The sequence below is a fragment of the Falco peregrinus genome, chromosome Z (assembly GCF_023634155.1).
Source record: "Falco peregrinus isolate bFalPer1 chromosome Z, bFalPer1.pri, whole genome shotgun sequence".
NCBI lineage: Eukaryota > Metazoa > Chordata > Aves > Falconiformes > Falconidae > Falco > Falco peregrinus.
The window spans coordinates 34,753,260-34,773,812 of NC_073739.1; the positions used below are offsets into that span (position 1 = coordinate 34,753,260).

General features: G+C 42.7%; 1 protein-coding gene across 1 annotated transcript in view; it reads left to right on the top strand.

The window, feature by feature from the left end:
- Nucleotides 1–9,275: 9,275 nt before the first annotated feature.
- SLC12A2 (solute carrier family 12 member 2) overlaps nucleotides 9,276–20,553 on the top strand; it is a 60,212-nt gene continuing 48,934 nt past the window's right edge. The window contains exon 1 of the mRNA XM_005240373.4: nucleotides 9,276–9,861. Coding sequence (XP_005240430.3) covers nucleotides 9,298–9,861 — 564 coding nt within the window. The 5' untranslated portion in view covers nucleotides 9,276–9,297. The remainder of the gene's footprint in view (nucleotides 9,862–20,553) is intronic.

The following is a 20,553-nucleotide window of genomic DNA, read 5'->3' on the forward strand; positions in this document are numbered from 1 at the left end:
ATTCCAAAGTAATTGGAATACTAGAATTTTCTCGGTTTCCCTTTTTTTGAGAAAACTGTATTATAATCACCCAGACGTATTACAGTTGATCAGTATCTAAATCATGTATTTGACTCATTTTTCATCTGACAAAAATCAAATTATTTTGGACTGAGGGGGGTTGTGCTCAGGGCTGGATGACACATAGTGGCTGCAGAGGAAAAGCAGCTTGGGATCCCATAGGATTTTTTATGAGAACTTTGGGGAGGAGCCAAAGGTGTGAAAATGGAGTTGAGGTGATCTGGGGAGGAACAAGGGGAAAGGAGGCAAAAAGGGCTTGTGGCAGGTAATTAGTTGGCTGATGGGTACACTTGTCAGCCGTGCCCTGTGGCCAGCCAGCACAGCCAGTCCCAGCTGCTTGCCACAGTCCTTCCTCACTCTGTCACTGACTGACAGGTGTGTGTGTGTGTGTGTGTGGGTGGGTGGGTGGGTGGGTGTGGGTGTGGGTGTGTGCGCACGCGCGCGCACAGGTGCACACGTGTATACATGTGTGCATGTAATTGTCTGTCACAACAGCTAGCATGGGGCTGCAGCCTCAGGAGTTGTATGTCCTGGTGTCAGTAACTGGGAAGACTGGGATCCAGGGGCAGCTGGTCAGGCTGAGGGTCTGAGCTGGCTGCCAGGTGGATCTACCTTGTCCATATGTGTGTGTGTATTTTGTCACTTGTGGAGCCCCATCCTGCTCTGCTGGAGAGGGGAGCAGGACAAGGCCCTTGGTGCTGCCTGTGTCCATGTGAGTGCTCTGAGTGTCTGTTTGATCCATGTGTCCAGACATAAGTATAGGTATGTACGTGGTGTATATGTGTGCTCTGTGTGTGTGTCTGCCTGCTGGGAATGCGTCTCCAGCTTCCCTGGTGGTTGGACCCAGGAACGTGGAGCTGAGCAGCATCACCTCTCCCAGGCTCTTGGATTTGTCAGGATATATTTGCTCACATACTTTGTTGCCTACACTTTTTTAGAACTTCTGTCACTTCACCAACCAGTTGCTACAGTAAGTACAAACTGTGCCGGGATATTTCTCAGAAATGTTAGATGGCTTTCCATAAGAAAAACTAAAAAAATTAATAATATCTAAAACAGTATATTGTAATAAGGCAGAGCAAAATGTAAAAGTTTCCCTAACACTGAATGAAGTAGGCAAGTTGAAAAAAACCTAAAGGAGGACTGCAGCATAAATGATTGTAACTCCACTCAATTTTGATAATTAGGGTTTATAGAACATGAAAGAAAAAAAAAAGAAAAATAATTTTATGGACTGACTGTCATAATACAATGGGAATTAAAAGAAAAGGACTGAAAATTAATTGTAAGAGTAGAATGTGGTTAGCTTGCTTGAGCTTCCAGAAATATAGACATCTTGTCTGTGGTTACTGGTGGGCTGCTGGCCAATCCACTTCCTTAAGCTTCTTCATATAGTGGATGTCTGCTCCAAAGGACATCCATTTCAGAAGCTAATCAATAGGATACAAAGATAAGAAAGTTGTTTTATCTTCAAGAAACATGATTAAGTAACCAAAGAAAAAAATATCACTTTAAAAAGTAAAAATTAAGAACAAAAACACTTAGATGCACCCCTGAAGGGTAAAGCAGTTCCTCATCCCTGTATTCTGGTTATCTCATGTTTATATATGGAGAATGATCTCCAGAAGTGTGATGTTTGAGATGACTTCTTGCACACAGTTCTAGAGAGCAAGCAGATGAACTGAAGAAAGAACTGAATCATGCAAAATGGGCTTAGTTCACACAAGGTGTCAGGAAGAAGGTACCAGAACAGGTTCCTAGCTCATCGAGAAATGAAAGAGGAGGACCTCTGGTCAGCAAGACTGTATGAGCTGTGTACTGAGCTACTTGGCTGCAATCTGCATGCAAGGTTTGGAATCCAAATCTGTACCCTGTGGTCTGGACTGAATAGCTACTGAGCATTCAGGCTGTCCACTTTATGTTTCAGCAGCACCTCAGTGCTATCCTACAGCTTTGTCTATTATAAAATCCTTTAGAGACTGAGACATGTAGAAATGACTAAAATGAGAAACATAACAAAAAAAATTTGTGAAGAGTACCATTTTGCTTTGACGATACATTGGACTGCAGAAAAAGTTTGTTTGTTTGTTTGTTTGTTTACACTGCCAGAATTGTTGCAATATGTTCATCTATATTATCAAGTTATTATTGAGGTAACTGCTTACAACCACTACAGTTTAAGATAACCAACTCCACCTCTCCTTTGAATAATTTCTTCTTCCTAACGTGTGTACATATACACTGCAATTTTCAAATCCTGGGCAAAAAAAGGAATGAGTCAGACGTTAAGTGCTCTGAACGATATATGATAATTAAAGTCCATAATTATAAGGTCTTCGCATTTAATCTCACTTGTCACATGTAGACCTTGGCAATGGTTTCTAGAGCCTGTCGGGCTTTGTTGGTCTCGACTGAACTGAGACAGGCACAAGATGAAAGGCAGTCTCTTGGATACAGAGACAACCAGAATTTTAAAGATAAACCAGCACCCTAAAACGAGACAGGAAAACTAACAAACTCAGGGCAGGGAGCAGGTGCTGATGTCTTTCCTCCAGTTACCAAAAAAGCACAGCATCTTGCAAAATTCTCCATTTTTGGATGGATGTGACATATACCTTCAACCTCACTCCTAAGTAAATGCATGGCTAACATGAGCATTAACAATTTAAGTCCTTCGAAGAAGCTATCTAAAACCGATTTTGCATGTCAGCCATCAAACAGTGAATATTAGAAATACTCACATACTAGAAGTCATTAGAGTCAATATAGAGGTAGTCTTGTTAACACTAGGTCAATGAAAAAAACGCAGTGCTGTGTTAGAGCAGTGGAATACTGAGGACACACATGAACACACCAAAAGCATCATTGGAACAAGAAAGGCCCCTGTAACAGACTGTTCCACCACCACGTCCAGCTGCCAGCAAAAGGGTTTCATTTCTGAGTGTCTTACTCATAGGATTTTTCTGGCAGCTTTTCAGAAGTGTTGCTCCCATTACCTTTCTTTCTTGTAAGCTAGGATTAGTATAATATAAATACAGGTAAGCTGCCACATGACAATACAGTATTTGTTAGGACTTCATCCAGATTTGTGGGAAAAGAAAGGCAGTAATACTTAAACACTGATTTGGAAAGACACGTGTATTAATTATAAAGGACACAATAAACAGCACAGTACTAGAATACAAATATTAACTGTGCCTCTATTTGTTATGAAACAGGAAGGAAAAAAGAAGGAAGGAAAGAATATAAAAGAAGAAACAAAAAAAGGAAAAGAAGAAGAATCAGACAGTGTGCTGATTGGGAAAATGTGACATGGGATTGTGATACAGAAACATTTTTAGATGCTAACAATGACTGTATCAAGGAGCAACTAGGTAGGTAGTACACAAGAGCAGAAATACCTCTCATTATGGTTCAGACAGCACACATGCAGGACTTATTCCCAAATTTTAGCCCTGAAGGACTGCATTGCAACTGCGACTATAGCTTGTCCTGCAGAAACAAAAAGTTTGCAACTCCCCCAAAATCCACCAGACCTATGCTCAACAGAAGAAAAACCCAACAAAAAGCAACTGTACAAAATGAGGAAGCTAGTCAAAGACAAAGCTGGAGAGGAGACCGAAAAGAGTTATGTTCTTACATGTGCTGATTGCTGAAAAATATCATTTTGGAGAGACAGAGCAAATTTCTACTACCAATCAAGAATTACCTGAGAAAAGTTAAGAGGCAGCTGGCACAACTAAACAACAGGAATAAGGAAAGTTACTAGAAGAAAAAAGTAGTTCTTTGAAAAGCTAAAGCTGTGTCCAAATACATTAAACCCAAAACAGATCATAAACATGAGATGACTGCCTGAATAGAACATGCAGAAAAGAATTAAAAATTAGTAACAAATCATCCCGTACATTTATCTGGAACAGAAAGCCTGTCAAAGAGTCTGAGGCCAATGAATATTGAAGATATACAAAGAGCACTCAGAGAAGATTAGGCCCTATCAGGCAAAGTAAGTTCTTATCATCTGCCTGCACTGTGGAAGAGGCAGATGTTCCTCTGCTGGAGCCCTTCTTTGCAAGGCATGAATAGGAGGGATCTGCCTGAACAGCAACAAGACAACAGGTCCAAATGGCACTCAGCCCTAATGTCTAGAGGAACTCAAGGACAAAATTGCTGAATTATTAACTCTGACGCACAGTGTCTTAAAACCAGCTTTGTGCCTCAGGACATGAACCTTGGAAATTAGATAGTTATTTTTAATAATTTGATGGGAGATCTGTGGCTCTACAGGCCTGTAAGTCTGATGTCTGTCATCAAATCACGAGAAACTCTTAACAAAGCATAGAATCAGTGGGCTTATAGGAAAATATGATTTTTGGAGTGTGAGCACAGCTCTTGTACATTGGAAGTATACCAGGAGTTTTCTGAAGGCCTTCACAAGCAAGTAAGTAAGATTTAGTTGAAACTATTTACATGGTCTTCTGAAACACTTTTGAAAAGATCTCCTGCCAAAGGCTTTTAAGGAAACTAAGGATCAATGAAATAAAAGGGAACATCCCTCTTTTTTGATACATAGCTGATTTAAACACAGGAAAGAGAATAGGACTAAGTGGCCTGCTCACACACTGAAAGGCTACCTACACTGCACTTATAATCTGAACACTGCATGCACATCCCACAAAGGATCTGCTAGAATCAGAGGATCAAGGAGGTGGAACAGTGTCCACAGGAATAAGGACAACTAAAGTTCTGCTTGGATAAGAGGAAAACAAGAGAGTTATCTAGTCAAGGTCTAAATGACTGGTCTAAATGGCTACAACAGTCACACCATAAAGTGGCTGCATTTTCCAGTGTTTCATATTTGGCATCAAATGAGCACTACGGAATATCTGGTAAAGTTGGCAAATGGCAAGTGCAAAGCAGAAAAAGGAGGCGGTTCCTCACACCATGTTAACATGTGGAAGTCCCTGCCACTGGACATTGGAGAAGCTGCATAAAGTCAGGTGGAAAACTCACATGCTCATGGAAGAGATAGCCCCTCTGGCTTGCTTAGCCATGCCCTAGCTGCAAAGTGCTAGAGACTGGCAAAGTACCGCAGACTTGTGCTTGCCGTTCTTAGGCAGTTTTTCCTTGGTGGCTGCTGCTGCCGTCTGGTTACTGGACTAAATAAGCTCTTTGACCCAAAACGACTGTTCTGTTCAGGATGTTAAGCTCCTTTTAAGAATGCTGACAGCCATTCTCACAGACCCTTCTGATGCCCTCCAGTGCCAAAAGGGTACGTATAGTGAAGAAAGGTACTTTTTGATAATGGTAAGCCACTGAGCCAACTGATCTGATATTTTCTCCAGTAAGTGTATGTATTACACATATATAAATAAATACTAATCCAATGTTCCCAAGTTTTTAAACTACCAAAAACAAATTCGGGATTTCCAGTAGTGCTTTTGCATCTTTGACAGGATGCTGGAACCCGCTACAGCTCCTCCCTCCATATTTTGTAAAAAAAGCCAAAACCCCAAGGCTTAATGTTCTACGGTAAATAATCTTAGTTAGACTTAGAGTAACCTTTTATTTGTGTTATGGTTTTGTTTTGTTTACTAATGACACCATGAGCCTACTGTGTTAATGTTTTAAGCAATGGTATGTCAGAAACCATTTAATTAAGAGCTTAAAGTATTTTTTTTTCTTCAAAGTGTACTTTTTAGTATCAATGGCATTTTACTTGGCATTTAATGGGAGTCTGTGTACCTTTTATTCTCCTTCATTGTTACAGATTTTCTCACACTTCTCACAAGCCATGTGAAGTCCCAGGACATCTATGAAGACTTGGTCCATTTTTCTCTTACCCTCATCATTTTCCCATACAGTGGTCTTTCTTCATCTCCTTGATCCTTTTGGTTTTGAGAGGCCTGCATTTTCTTCATCCATCTTATTCTTATTCTTGAGTGCTCTATTTCTTTGTGTTTCATGGAGACTGTGGTAGCATCCTCATTTCTTTGCTTTCTTCAAGGCCAGTATTTAGCAGTATCTCACATTACTCACATTACACTAGATGGATGCACATCACAAAATCTATTTGCTATGAATGCTACATCTTGTCTTTTTCTTTCACTTCCGTAAGGTTCTCCCTTGTGTGGAATCATGTGCCCCTACTCTCTTTCCACTAGGATGATGTACTCTTCCCTCTTAAGGCTTTTCTGGCCCATTTTCTTCCCATTAGCATACTCTTCCCACCCAGTTCCTTCTTTTAAAAAGGAGTCTCTTCTGGAAGCCTGCAGTGTAAGGGCTCTATGTGCCACCTGTTTCGCTCAGACTGGTGCTTTGTCCTCCCTCAGTATGAACGAGGCCAATCTGATCACTGATTCTGGGGATGCAGAATTGCAGCATAGGTTAAATGACTGAGCATTGCATTGCAATAATACAAAGATGAATGAGGAATAGACATCAGGCAGGCTGTGGGCCTTGTAGATGTAGCCAATACATATCTAGCCATACATATACAATGCTGTTTGATTTAAAATAGCTGAACAGCATGATACAATCCCATCATCGACAACTGTAACATGAGTATGGGATTTCACAAGCTGCTTCCTCCTCTTTCCTGTTATTACTTATTATACAGGAAACTGTCAGAAAAAACACCATTTCCGAATCTAAATTGCTTCCAAACACCTTACCATATGATCATGCAATATTTATGTCTGCTTATGCAAAATGTAAAGTAGAGGGTTTTCTTTGCACATCATCTGCTTTCTAGTGCTTTTTGCTTTGGATTCCGAACTAAAATCTTTTATCCTGACTTGTTCTCTTTATCATCTGCTGTCAAGTCCTTGCTCCCTGACAAACATAAAAAATTCACCATGGTTTAATCTTTTATTTTGCAGTTCAATCACAGATTTTTGTTTATTCTTTACACTCTGAAAATTTGCTGAATCCTGTCTTTTTTAATCTGTTACTCTTGGGAGTTTTGCAGTCCATCAAGGAATTTATCCCGCCATTCTGAAGTGTATGATTTTGTTCTTTTTTCTAGAACAGTGTTTGAACAGGAAAGGATCAGTGTACCCATCTTTTCAATATACTGAAGTGTCCTCAGCTCTCTTACTCATGTACACGTCCCTAAAATTGAAATACTTCTTCCTATAAGTAAAGAAAAAGCAAGCATTTGTTTTGTAACTCCAGTCCTTTTCTGTTGGATTATGTCACCAAGTTTGTTGTTAATTTAAATAAAATAGTACAGATGTGGTGAGCTAGAAAACGGATTTTGGCACTCAGCATTTGTTAGACTGGGGAAAAATACACAAAACTGTGTACCATTAGAAAAGAAGATATGGAATGAAGAATTACCAACCAAAATGTTTTTGAAATGAAGAGGTGCTGTTGCTTGAAAGGCCTAAATTAAGTGAATGTTTGATGATTTTTAGCAACTGAATAGGGTAAAATTGTTTAGGCACCTGTTGCTCAACTCTCCTGCTGTTCTGTGAGCTACTACCTTCAAGTATAAAGACAGTGAAAATACATGATGAATAATTGCCGGTGGATCCCTGCCTAACTTCTTACTACGGAAGCAGAAGGATTTTCCTTAAATCTGAGGTTTCTTCACAGCCTCAGAGTTAACCTCACATGCTTTAATGGATTATCCAGACACTTTGACTCCACTAAGAGAGGGGAGGCAGAACAACTGCATTTTTAAAATTGAAGCATCAACTATGTATACCTTTGGAGAAAGACTACAATTTAAGAGAATAGGGGTGAGCGGTTGCAACACAGTACACAGAAAAAGCCTTATTACTGACAGAGCTGTATTATGCGAGGAGAAAGTGAGTTTTACAGCACACTCAGAAGAGATCTGGAGGCTGGAAGGTGAAAACAGCCCTCAAACGACCACCTACTTCCGCTCTCCTCATTTAGCCCCCATTCAAGGTACCCGTGGGCAAACAGCCCGGTGCATCCCCAGCACGTACGGGTTCCCGCTCGCTCGCCAGCACACATCTTAACAGCACTCAACGCGTCCCACCCGGACATCCGGACCCCTTACACCCGGACAACGAGCGGCGAGGATCGACACGAGGCGGCTCAAAGCGGGATGGGGGGTTCTGCAGGGCTCCGGGCCGGCGGGCGGGACTGAGCCAGCGCCAGCGGCGGAGGCCCCCGGGCTCCCCGGGCCTCGGAGTCCCGCGGCCGCCCAGCCTCCATCCCGCGGACGGCCCCTCACCCGCGGAGCGCCTCGGACAGCAACCGAGGACTAGGAGGACAGCGGGCGCCGCCTCGCCCGCCGTGCGCAGCGCGCCGACCCTGCTGCCGCAACGCCGCAGGCGGGCGGGGGTGCTCGGGCCCCTCCGCGGGGTGCGGGCGGGGACGGAGGGCGCGCGAGCAGCCCCACCGCCCGCGGGGCCGCGCAGCCCGCGCAGCCCCCGCCGCCGGCGCTCCTCTCGCGAGATGTGGGGGCGGCCGGCGGGCTCGCAGGTTTCGACTGGCGGGCGAGCGCCGGGGCGCCGCGGCCCCCCGCCCCTCGGCGGATGCGGCAGCCATAGTGCGGGCGGGGAGGAGCCGCCGCCGCCCTCCCCCTCGCGAGCGCCGCCGGTGGGGCGGAGAGGCGCTCCCGCCGCCGCAGCAGCCGAGAGCGGGCGGAGCCTGGGGACGCAGGCGGCGGCGGTGGGGGTGCCCCGCATCTCGCCTCCGCCCGAGCGGGGGCGGCGGACCGGCGCTGGCTGGCCCGCGTTCAAGTTCCCGCCTCCGCCGAGCGGGGATCAGGTGGAGCGGCGGCGGCGCAGGGTACCGGGGGCCGCTTCCTTCCCGCCCACGCCGCCCCACGCCGGCCGCGGGCTCCGCGCCGCTCCCTCTTGCTGGAGCCCTGGTGGGCTTGCCCGGCGCGGCCGCTCCTCCCCGCGTGGCGCTGTCAGAGCGGCGGGTGGCTCCTTCGTGTAGCGGGCGCGCTGCGGGGGAAGGCGTGCGGGGGCGGGAAGGCGGCGGGGGCGGAGGGAGAGCGCGGCCGGTGCGGGGCGAGAGGGGCGGCGGCGGCGGGGCCAGGTCCCGCTGAGGGGGCGCGCAGGGGGGCGGTGGCCCCAACGGCATCATCACCTGGCGCTGCGGCGGCGGGGCGGGGCGGGGCGGGGCGCGCGCGGCGCTTGCGGCGGGCTGCAGCCCCGGGCGCTGGTTGGCGGTTTAAAGCAGCGGAGCCGCCGCGAGGGGCGTTCAGAGCAGCCCGCGCCGCCGCGCCTAGTGCTCGGTCGCTGAGGGGCAGGCATGGAGGACAAGCCGCAGCAGCTGCTGCCGCCTGGCCTCGCCGCGTCTGCGGGCGAGGAGCGGCGCTCGGAGGACGGCAGACATGCGGCGGGTGGCGGAACCCTGGGCAAGTCGGTGGGGCCCACGCCGAGCCAGAGCCGGTTCCAGGTGGACCTGGTGGCCGAAGGCGCCGGCCGCCAGCCCGAGGAGCCCCGTAAGGCGAGCGGGGAAGGCAGCGCGGCGGGGAAGGGCAGTGAGGAAGCCAAGGGCAGGTTTCGGGTGAACTTCGTGGACCCGTCCGCTGGCGACGAGAGCCCCGGCGAGCCGGGGGGCGGCAGCTCGGAAGGCGGCAATGTCAGCTTCCAGAACGGCGGTGACACGGTGCTGAGCGAAGGCAGCCTCCACTCCGGCGGGCACCACCACTACTACTACGACACCCACACCAACACCTACTACCTGCGCACCTTCGGCCACAACACCATGGACGCCGTGCCCCGCATCGACCACTACCGCCACACGGCCGCCGACCTGGGCGAGAAACTCATTCGGCCCAGCCTGGCCGAGCTGCACGATGAGCTGGACAAGGTGAGCGGCCGCCACGTACCTCCCCCCGCCTCCCCGGGCGGCCTTAGCGCCGGGCGGCCCTGGCCCCTGCCTTGTGCCCCCGCCGGGGCCGCGCTCGGCGCCTCCGCGCCTCAGGGCTGGTGGGCAGCGCTGGGAGGGAAGAAGCTAAGAGCTCGCTGAGCCTCGAGGAGGCGCACGCAGTGCGAATGCATCGGGTCAGTAGCGTCTTCATCTTTTTTTTTTAATTTTTTTTTTTTTATGGCGCAGTGGGGTGGCCCTGTCCATCTCCCCAGATACCGTGGTGAGAGGTAGCTACAGCTGTAGGTCTGCGGGGCAAATGTTTTCTCCGTAGCCGAGAGGGATCTGTTACAGGCGCCGCAGTTTTCCATTTACGGTCCATATCGCCTTCCAACAGATAGGGAATTCGGGGCCTCCGAGAGGTATTAGTCGGGGAAGGGGAATACAAACGTTTGCAGGAGATGCTAGAAAAAAAAAAAAGAGAAGGATGTCCACGCTTCTAGTAATGACGAGAGGTTTGTTCACTAACTAGCTGAAAACGCATGCAGCTCCCTGTGCACGCAGTGCTGAAGCAAACTAGCCTGTGGCGTGATGCTGAAGGCTGCACAGATACAGCTGAGGCTCCTTCTCCTTAAGGAGCCTTTTTAGTCGTGCTGAGTAGCCCTGCGGGTGAGGGCGTCATGATCAAGGCTTCAAAAAATTTGAAGCTGTGTCTGTCAAGCTTTTTCTGTTTTGGCGTAGTTACCATGTTATTGGAGACGAGTTGCCGTGAAAGGTTGTTTGCATTATAGGCCGCCTTTCTTAAAAGTCAAGCTTTAGCTGAGCCTGGAATTAATTTGATGTATTTGTTTAGATCGGGATTAAACTATCACGACTGAACTGATGCCAGATCAAACTATTGTAATGCTGCTTTCTTGCAGTTGTGGTAATTGCTTCGTGGTATTTGGCTGTGCTCCAAGAAGTCCGTGTTCTAGTGGGTTTTTCTGCTAGATTAGTGAAATAAAGGAGCACGTGGGCTACATATTAATGAAGTGAAGAATATTCTGTTTCCAGAACTTCTTTCATCTCACCTTTCACTCCTTGTAGGTGGAGTTCAGTGAGAAAATTGATGTTCTTTTGAGACTGTCCTGTTTCATGCCATTATTAGGCAGCTCAGCGCCTCTGTACTGTGGAGTTTTTTGGGTAGTGTGGTGATTCTTTTAAGTTTTTTTTTGAAACTGACTTCATCTGTTCTGATACAAATCATTGTTCGGTGTGCTATAGAGATGCTTACTTGCAACATCTAAGATTAGATATCAAAATAATTACTAACCGTAAGAGCAGATCACTCTTGCCTGTCAGGTCCTTTCCTGATCTAGTTGAATGATGTTCTGTAGTATGAATCTGTATTATTCCTAATCCATCTGATAAGGAATGGAAGTTGGCAATTACTGTCTTGTGCGTGCTATAAATAAACCATGTAATATATGGGAAAATACACTGTTGGGGTTTGTTGTGTTTTTGGGCTTTTTTCTTCTCCCTATTTTCTAACTCTTGGTCCATGATGGGGTGACCAGGTTGTTAGATACTCCGTTGTGTAAGCAGAACATTATTTGAATTTCTAAGTCTGGCAGATAGGTTTTTGGTGTGTTTATATTGCAGCAGTTGAGAAAGCTCTTTATGACGCCATTAAGACAGTTCAGTGTGGAGTCTAACTTTTTGGAACTATAGTTTCTAAAAGTGTAATTTCCTCATAAAGAAGGAATGTATGGCAAGCAATTTTCTTTTAGCTTGTGGCATAGAAGAGCTGTAGGTGACCTAGTTAAAGGATTATTATCAGAACAGTTTCATTGTGAGCATTAATTAACTCAAATGGTCAATTTCTCAAATGTCATAAATTTGTTCTGCAGTGTGTATAGCTGTCTACATTAATTATCTTTTTAAAGTCATGTCCTGTCTGCTGTGTTGTCCTTCACCACCCCACCCCCCCCCCCCCAAAAAAAGGGTGGGAATTAAAATATGCAATTTCAGTTACATTTGATACTATACTTAAGTATTAATCTCTAAAGCTGTAATGGTATATACTTCAGAAGTTAAGTTGAAGTTCTGCATAGTAAATCATCTGTTCTGTCGCAGGATGTTTAATTTCCAAAGTAATTAATGTGTTGGCAAGCATTTAGGCTTATATGAACAAGGAAAACAATGATTTTCACTTCAGATTTAGCAAAACAGTTTGCAAGATAAACTTGAACAAAAATATTTTTAATAAGGGTGTGTTGTGCATACTAATAGCATTGGATACCTACCTTTTTTTTTCAGTCTCTGGAGTGTAAAATGTACCACGTCTGTGATTATGTACTTGATTTCTCACACAGAGTGCTGATAACTTTTAAATCATGATGGTGCCATACTTTCATATGGAAGATGTTCACAAACTTACTATGCTTTTTTCACTGTGTTTCAGGGAGCTTATTGTCTCAGTTCCCAGAGAGTCAGCAGGAACTGAAGGCAGACAGTAATTATCTCTAGTGTTGAATAATACTATGCATTAAAGTATTTCACTGATTTTTTTAAGAACTAGAAAAGTTAAGCTTGCCCTTTAGCTAGCTTTCTTCTAACTTGTACAGCATCTATGTCAAAGATGCAGTAGGGCAGCTGGTATAAACATCCTAGTGCAAATTTTATGTAATTGGTACTATGTAAAGACCTATTGTTATGCCCCTGCTTCTTGACCCAGCACATCAAATTTGAGTTACTTGGTGTAAGACTGATCCAAAAATGTGTTCACCATCAGTGTGGTTCACTGTATTGAATGTAATAATTTCATCTCATGGTTAGTTTGTGCTTTTTTTTCCCCTTTTAAAAGGTAAATAAATGTTGTGAGGCAGTGTTACAGTAATGTTGATGCTAGTGCCAATTATAGACCATATTTTTTCCTTAGTTTTGTTTACAAGATTCATATGTCTAACTCTACTAAATACTGTTCTCACAGAAAAGCACTGTTAGAAGAAGGTGTGCTGTTTGAAGAAGGTGCACATGCATGTGCAGAAGGTCTACCTTTTGACAAGAGTTTGTCTTGTCCTGGTAGGATAGGTGTCTTCACCACCTCAGGTTTCATGTGGTTGTTCCAGCAGTGGCTTTTCTGGTAGAAAAGAAAGAGATTGTTCTTGAAACTGGTTGTGGAAACATAGCTGGGTGATTCTTAGTAGTCTGAAGTGGATGAATTGCATACTGCTGATCTTCATCTGTCATGTTAAATTTCAAGTGAGGAATCTTGCCTTCATATAGCATTGGCTGCAGATGGTCAAAGTGATCAATCAGTTGCTTACCTAATTGGTGTGCATTAACTTTACCCAGCTTCAGAGGGATGACAGAGGGAATTTGGTGATGCTATTACAATTGTTAATCTTGTAGGTTAGGTGATGTTTTGCAGGAGCATTAGTCTCCAGAGATGTAGTGGTGAGAAGATAGCTATTAATAAAGAAGTGGGAGGGGAAACAGCATACCACAGTGTTTGGGTTTTTGTTGCAGTGGTGACCTCTGACCTCTGGAGGGGGGGGAACCCTGCCTTCAGAGAGTAGGAAGATTAAAAGTGTCCTAGCGTTTCTTATTTTTTTTTTTTCTATCTTACAGTTTAGGAATGTATGCTTTGCCTAGGTTAGCTACATCTGCAAGTAAAGCTATAGCCTGTAAAAGACATTGTATTTGTCTTCATGTGTTCCTCAATGTGTGCTATAATGTGTGGACTTTATGGTTCTGGAAGGTGAATATTTTTAAAGTATTCAGAATTGGACTGTGTTTTAGTAATCTACCACTATCCATTAACTTAAAATTTTTCTGTATAGCATTGCTTTAATCGGGGAGCTTATTTTTATGGAAGAATAAACTTCACAGTATGAAGATTCTGATTTGAGATGTCCTTTGTGCAGTCATTTACGGCTGTGATAAACAGCTGTTGTGTGAACCATGCCCTCTACTGGTAGCTTTGTTCCGTTGTTTGTTAAATACAGAGTACTCGTTGATTCCCTTGACAGACTAGAAGGTAGTGATCTCGGAGGAAGATTTTTACACCACCCTCACCCTCCCAGCCCAAATTAAAAAACAAAGCAAAAAAACCCCCGGAGGCAGTTAAAAGACAAGTGTGCTGTGCTTCCTCCCACATAGAAATCTATGCAGTTCTCTGAATGTGGAGACAGCAGTAAGAAAGAAGGCCTTATGAATAGTCTCAATGCAGGATTCAAGAGGTTTTGTTTGTTTTTGCTTGAGTTGAGTGATTTTTGTAAACTACCTTTTTGGCTTTGATTTGTATTTTCTTGAACATTGCAGTTGTTCCTGTTATGTGATAAAATGTTTAACTTAAGCACAGTGACAAGGCTGAGCTGGGACTGCTTTTTAACAAAGAATGCATTGTCTCTTAAACAACTGCTGCACCTCTAACATTTGAGGTTTTATTTGGTTTGTGTTTTGGTTTTTTTCTTGTTCTTGGTTTGTGTCTGCTTAGCCTGTAAAGAAAAGAGCTCAGCTAAAGATGATTCTAGGCTAGCAAGTTAGCTGACCATGTTATGTAAGATTTGCTTTATGAACTCCTTCCTCCCCTCTGCTGGAAGACTGAGACCCTCTTGCATATAGTTGATTATTATACTACCTTGCTGAATCTTGCTTACAGTCAGGAGGTCTCTTAGTTCTTGAGTTAGTGTGATTTAATTTGGATATCTGCTTTTCCTTTTTGCTCTTTTATGTTTGTAAGCCAAACTTGAATTTTCTTTCTGAACTTTGTTGTACTAAATTAAAACAAAAGAAACTCTTCTAGCCTTGGTCTCTGTGTTCTTGGACATCCTAGAAGCCTTTACTTTGTAACTGTTCTTATTTGTCACTCTTGAAAAACAGTGATCTCAATGCACCTGTACTCAGATGAGGCTTTACTAGCATCATGCAGAATGATCTTTTTACACTTTTTCAGTCTCTGTGGAGAGTCCTCACTTTGCTTATTCTGACACCCAACTTAATTACCTCCATCTTCATCTAGGGGAAAAAACCCATACTGCTGTATTTGCAGAAATAAATCATACTAGACCTCCAGAATTTGTATTTTGTAAGGACCATGTGTATTTTTTAATTTTACATTGCTTGGGGTGTGAATCTCTCTTATCTGATCTTTGTGGTAAGTCTTTAGTCCAAAACACCTGTTAATACCGGAACTCGTGGAACTGTCTCCAGCAAACTGCAATAACTGTTTTAGTACTTAGGTTTTGCTTTGTTCCATGGAAATTACTTGAGTGCTGTTAACAGTTTGACAGCACAGGTGTGGGCTGCTGCTGACGGGTAAGTTTTTGTGCTGTCTCTTATGGTGATGTTTGTCTTTTTGGGTTGGATCTGGGAACAAACCTGATTCACAGAAGTCAAACACTGCCCCCACCTGCAAGATCTTGCACTGGTGAGTGTGGTCCCTTATCCAATACACCAGTGGTCTCCACAGTCTTTTGACTGCACACTCATATCAGTAAAAATTTCTGAGCATACACCCTTAATATACATTTTTTTACTTATAAATTAATACTACTGTACTGTTACTTATGATACAAAATAAAAATTAAAGGATGAGATGAAGATGAAATACTTCCAGAAATCTTTTTGTACTTTATTGATGCTACACAAAATATTTTCTTCCCAAACTTACAGTGGATTTTTGTGTACCCCTTGGAGTCTGCTGCAATGCACTGTGAACCCCTTGAGTACCTACATTAGAAGCAAAGGCATTGTAATTTGCTGGAAGAGAGCAGCTAGGAAGGGAAGGAAGGAGGGAGTGCCTGTTTAGAAGAGCTTGTGGGTTTTTTAGTAGCTGGTACATTGTCAGTATCAATGACTAGTTCAAGACCAGAACCTGAAAGCATAGCAGTAACTCATTAAGTTCTCTCTAGCTGGGCAGCTTATCTTTCAGCATAAGCTATTTCAGAACCCGTTAAAGAAGGTGGTGCAGAATGAATCTTCAGATAGAAATTTTCCATTTTGGTAGTGTATTTGATTGGACCTCAAATAACTTCCATTCTTGCAGAGGAGGAGGTTGACAAGATCAATATCTTGGGAGTAATTCAAATCAGCATACTGCATTTTCTGTCGCATCCTTAAGATTTTTTCCTGAAAAAAACCCATATAATGTTCATACATGAAGAACTGCCAACCCATTCCCCACCCCCTTTCTTGGTGTAGGTAATAGTCACAATTTGCTCACTTCTAAGACTTTTTTAAAAGAATTGACATACTTTCCAAAATAATGAAAGGCATATGGTTCTATCTAGTTCTTGCAGCTTGAGTGCATGGAATGTCTGATTTATTTCTACGCTTGAGCATGCTGCTGAGGTCTGATAATCTTACAGAAATTTCTTGTTATGTATAAAAACTACCTTAGATGTGTTATCTGTGTCTAATCAAGTGAACGGAGTTAAAGATATGGTGATTAAAAAAAGTTTTAAATTCCACTTTAACAAGGAAGCTTTTCTCTTGCATCTTCATTTTGCTGGTTAGCTTTCTTCAAACGAACTGCTTCTATTTCAGATTACGCAGTTGGGTTTTTTTAATTCGAAGAGAATAGCAAAGTCTTTCAGCAGTGAATAGACTGATGCTAGGTTAATTTTTCAACTTAGTCCAAGGGTTTAGTCCTAAGATTGTTCTGAGTGATACTGCTCTTGAGGTGGAAGCATTTTGGCAACTCTAGCTTTAATGTACAAGCAAGTGCTGTGCTGCGTGAATGTACCAGCTCTGATCAGAGCTCAGGGGCTGTACCTGTAGTTTCATGGCATGATGTTAAATATCAGGAGTACTTAATTGATATTTAAGACTTATTTTGGTGGGCTGTTTAGTCTATTGTGAGACAGTAGGTTAAATGTAATTTTTCATGAACTTCCTACAGTTAGAACTAGGCTTCTAATTAAAATGAAAAGTTTTATGAAGGGTAGGGCTGCATAGTATGGTACACTTGCTCCCCATCCTCCACCTCTTGAATAGAAAGTGCAGCATTCTGTTTTGCAGAAGTAGATGGAAGTATTCTTGCTCTTAACACCTTTCAGCTTTCATGTTAATCTTTTTTTCAGGTACAGCATAGAAGACAACTTGGGAATTTGCTGTTTTAAACAAAGTTCTTGAGCAAGACTGAAATGAATTTTTTTGTACTTACATACAGAACATCATATTTCTTGGACTATACCTGAATATGCAAAACTGCTATGCAAGGTGTTTGCTAATAGGATTTAATTCAGCTCTTATGCAATCAAATGCTGCATTTGCTTAATTCTAGAGAAGAAAATTTTATTAAACAGTTAAAAGGTCTGTAACCATTAGAGATGCATCAGGGTTATGTTTTTCAAGTAATCAAGTGAAAACTACCGGAGTTCCAAGCCTGGGTCTGTTTTCCTTAGAAGTGTGATTTCTCTTCTTATGCCGATGAATATCAAGAGGAATATGACAAGTCTGTGTGCAGTAATGAATAACTAAGTTGGTAATTATTCACAGTACAATGGTTCTTCTGGAAAGGATGAAATACATTGTTGCAGTAGGGAAACTAGTAGTTTGATTCCAGAGAAGGCAAGAGAGGAGTGACCCAACAAAAGCAGAACTGAGGTGTAGTCTTGAGGTGTGAAGCAGATAATGTATATTTCTTCCTCTTGAGCTGTATGGATTGGTTGTGCCTATGCTTGTGCAGGAAGCCATGCCTTCTTTTTTGTGACTAGAAGGTAAGTGCAATTTCCTGTTAAGTAGAAGTGGAGAGATTGGTGAAGGAAGTTTTTGGTTGTTGTGTTGTGGGTTTTGTTTGTGTTTTGGTTTTTTGTTTTTTTTGTTTTGTTTTTTTTTATGGTGGCAGACCATATTACTGTTCCTTGACAGGAAGGTCTCACTTTGCCTACAATATTTCTGGGAGTGCAGAACATAAGCATTGGGGGTCTGCCATGGTGCAACCACACTGCATAGCTGCTGAACAGAGGTCTTCTCATTTGTCTGTAATTCCCATGATCAGCTTGCCCAGAGTGTTTGTATTGTCCTGTGTTTGTAGAGGGATGTATGAACCGAGATGTGAAGATAGAGGAAGTTTTCTTTATCTTAATACTTCTGCAGAATGCTTGTTTAAGTAATGTAATTTTTTTCTCCATACAAAAACTATTTATATGACAGATAGGATACTGCTGTTGCATAGCTGCAGATGTCAAAAATACTTAGCTGCCATGTCACTTGTAAAAACTACTTGAAAGGATTCCATCTGGTCACACCATACTGGCTGCAGGCTTTCAAATCTCAGCCTTTGCATGGTTATCTAGACTTCAGTGCTTTCCTCTGGAACTTTTCTTATGTAAATATGGCTAGTCCTTCTCTGTTAGGAATGCAAATATCAGAATCTGAACTTCCTGTGCTGATGTTAGGACACCTAGATCAAATGGTGTTGACACTGTCATGGTTTCCAGAGGAACTGATTAGTAATCTACCTTGAGAGAGACCTTATTCTGACAGGATGCTTAGGAAAGCATTGAAACTTTTCATTTGCTTATAAAGGGCTGTAAACTCAAAACACCTGGTGATGCAGTAGAGAAAGCAGGTAGAAAAGAAGGAATGACATCCCGCTTGGAATATTACACGGTGTTCTGATGCCTGGATTTCTTAAGTGACATAAGTTGGTGGCTCTGGAATACTGCTATGACAATCAAGTTCACGAAGATCACTATTTTCACAAATTGAAGCACACTTTAAATATGGGCAGTTTTGCTGTTGCTGCATATTTGAATTGATACCAGATCTTTTCCTTCAAGCAATCCCAGACTGCAATTTGTATCTATCACATAGTCCATAGCCTCCATGTGGTTAGTAAGCTTAGGGATCAGTAAAAAAACCTGTATGTGACATGTTAAGCAGTGGTGAGCTTTATAAACAAGGTTCCTGTCTATTTTGCGTAAGTATACCACAGTGCAAGAACTCCTGAACTGAAATCAATTTCCTGTTTCTTAATTTAACAACCTTGTTAGCCTGGTTAGTGCATCATACTACTTCTAAGAGTTGGGGGGAAGAATGGATGGAAAGTTTGAAAGAATTAAAGTAAAAAGGGCTTTTAAAATCAGAATGTATAAATACACACACAAAATACTGCTTAATATTTCTCTGTTAAAAGCACTATTGAGTTGCAAGACAATGAAATACAAGCTGATGGCAGAGATGTAGCTGGCTAATTCTTCAGTTGACATGTTAATTGTAACTATAAATTTATTTTGTTTAAAATTGTTCTGCTGTAATCAAAATACAACATACTTTAATTTCAGCTTAAGATAACATTAACATTCAGTGTTTGATGCAATCTCTTTTAAAATCTCTGGAAGTGGATGCCAAAAGCATTTGTCGCTATATTTTAAAATTTGTAATTGTAGATAAGGTAGTATAGCCAAACCACTTAAGTTTTGGTCTCTTGGCTGCAAACCTCAAAAGGCTTTCCTTTGAGGTGATTAACAAATGGTTGAAGTTTGTTCATGTTTAATTCCAAGGAATCCTGAACTTTAAGAACAGGTCATGTTTTATCTGGGTAATATGCGTCCTGTTGCTATATGTAACTTCTGGGTGCCATTTAACAAGTTAGTAGGGTGGTTTTTTTAGATTTGTGGCTGCAGTATCTTTACAGTCCTATATAGTAGCAGCATTTTACATGTGCCTCAAACAAGGGGTGGGAATTAAAAATTCTATTAGCAAATTTGCTAATTTGTTCCTGGTTTAAAACCAAGCAGTCAAGTACCTAAGATGGCTGCTGAATTTTCTGAACTGCTGTCAACAGCTAGTCATTGCACAGTGACTAGCAGTGTTTCCTGAAGGTGCGTGGTTTTAAAGTTTGTTTTTTAAAGAAGGTACTAAGAAAGTGTTCAGGCAGATGGACATGTCTTGAACATGTCTTCTGCTATGTTTTCTTTTGCATGTGCTACCTGACTGGGTATTTCCCATTGGCAGCAATACTAATAACTTAAGTTTCCCATTTAACTCCTGAAGAACCTGAATCTGTTTTGCTAGCTTGGCAAATCTATTTTTAACTAAAGAATTACCAAAATTTTGTAAACTATTCGAAGTGTCTGTGGAAGCTACTTTTCAGTAGCAATCTTTAAGTGAAGGGTAACTGTTCACTCGGATTATCACCCTGTTTGCAGTACTGAAGATTTAGACTATTGCATCTGTTGGTAAGATGTAAAATGGTGATGTAATTAAGTTGTAGAACTCTTTAAGAATTTGCACTTCCACTGCTCTCTCAGCAGGAGGGCTATTATGATGCATTAATCGAGAGCTGGGCACACGTTCTTAGATAACCATATCGCCATCCTTATCGCAGCAGAGGAGTGGTGAGGAAGAACTGGAACTACATGCAATATTAAGTTCAAATCTACTAGAGATCTGATTTTTTTCTCTTGGTTTACTCATTACATAACTATTTTTCTGGGTTTATAATACTTTCTCTTCAACTGTTAACTGTGTAAAAAGGTGATAATTTTCTCAGACTGTTTAGGGTACGCCAGAAAAAAGAATTCTTCTAAGAGTAGTGACAGAATTAGACATCATATGGGTTTTTCCCTTATTACTTTTCTTTTATAGGCATTGAGTTTGAGTTCTGTTATTTCCAGTTCCTAGGTCTAACAAGATTTTTCTGCATTGTTTGATAGGTCTAAGTAGAAAATAGCCTTTCTTAAGAAGTAACTGTTTCACTAG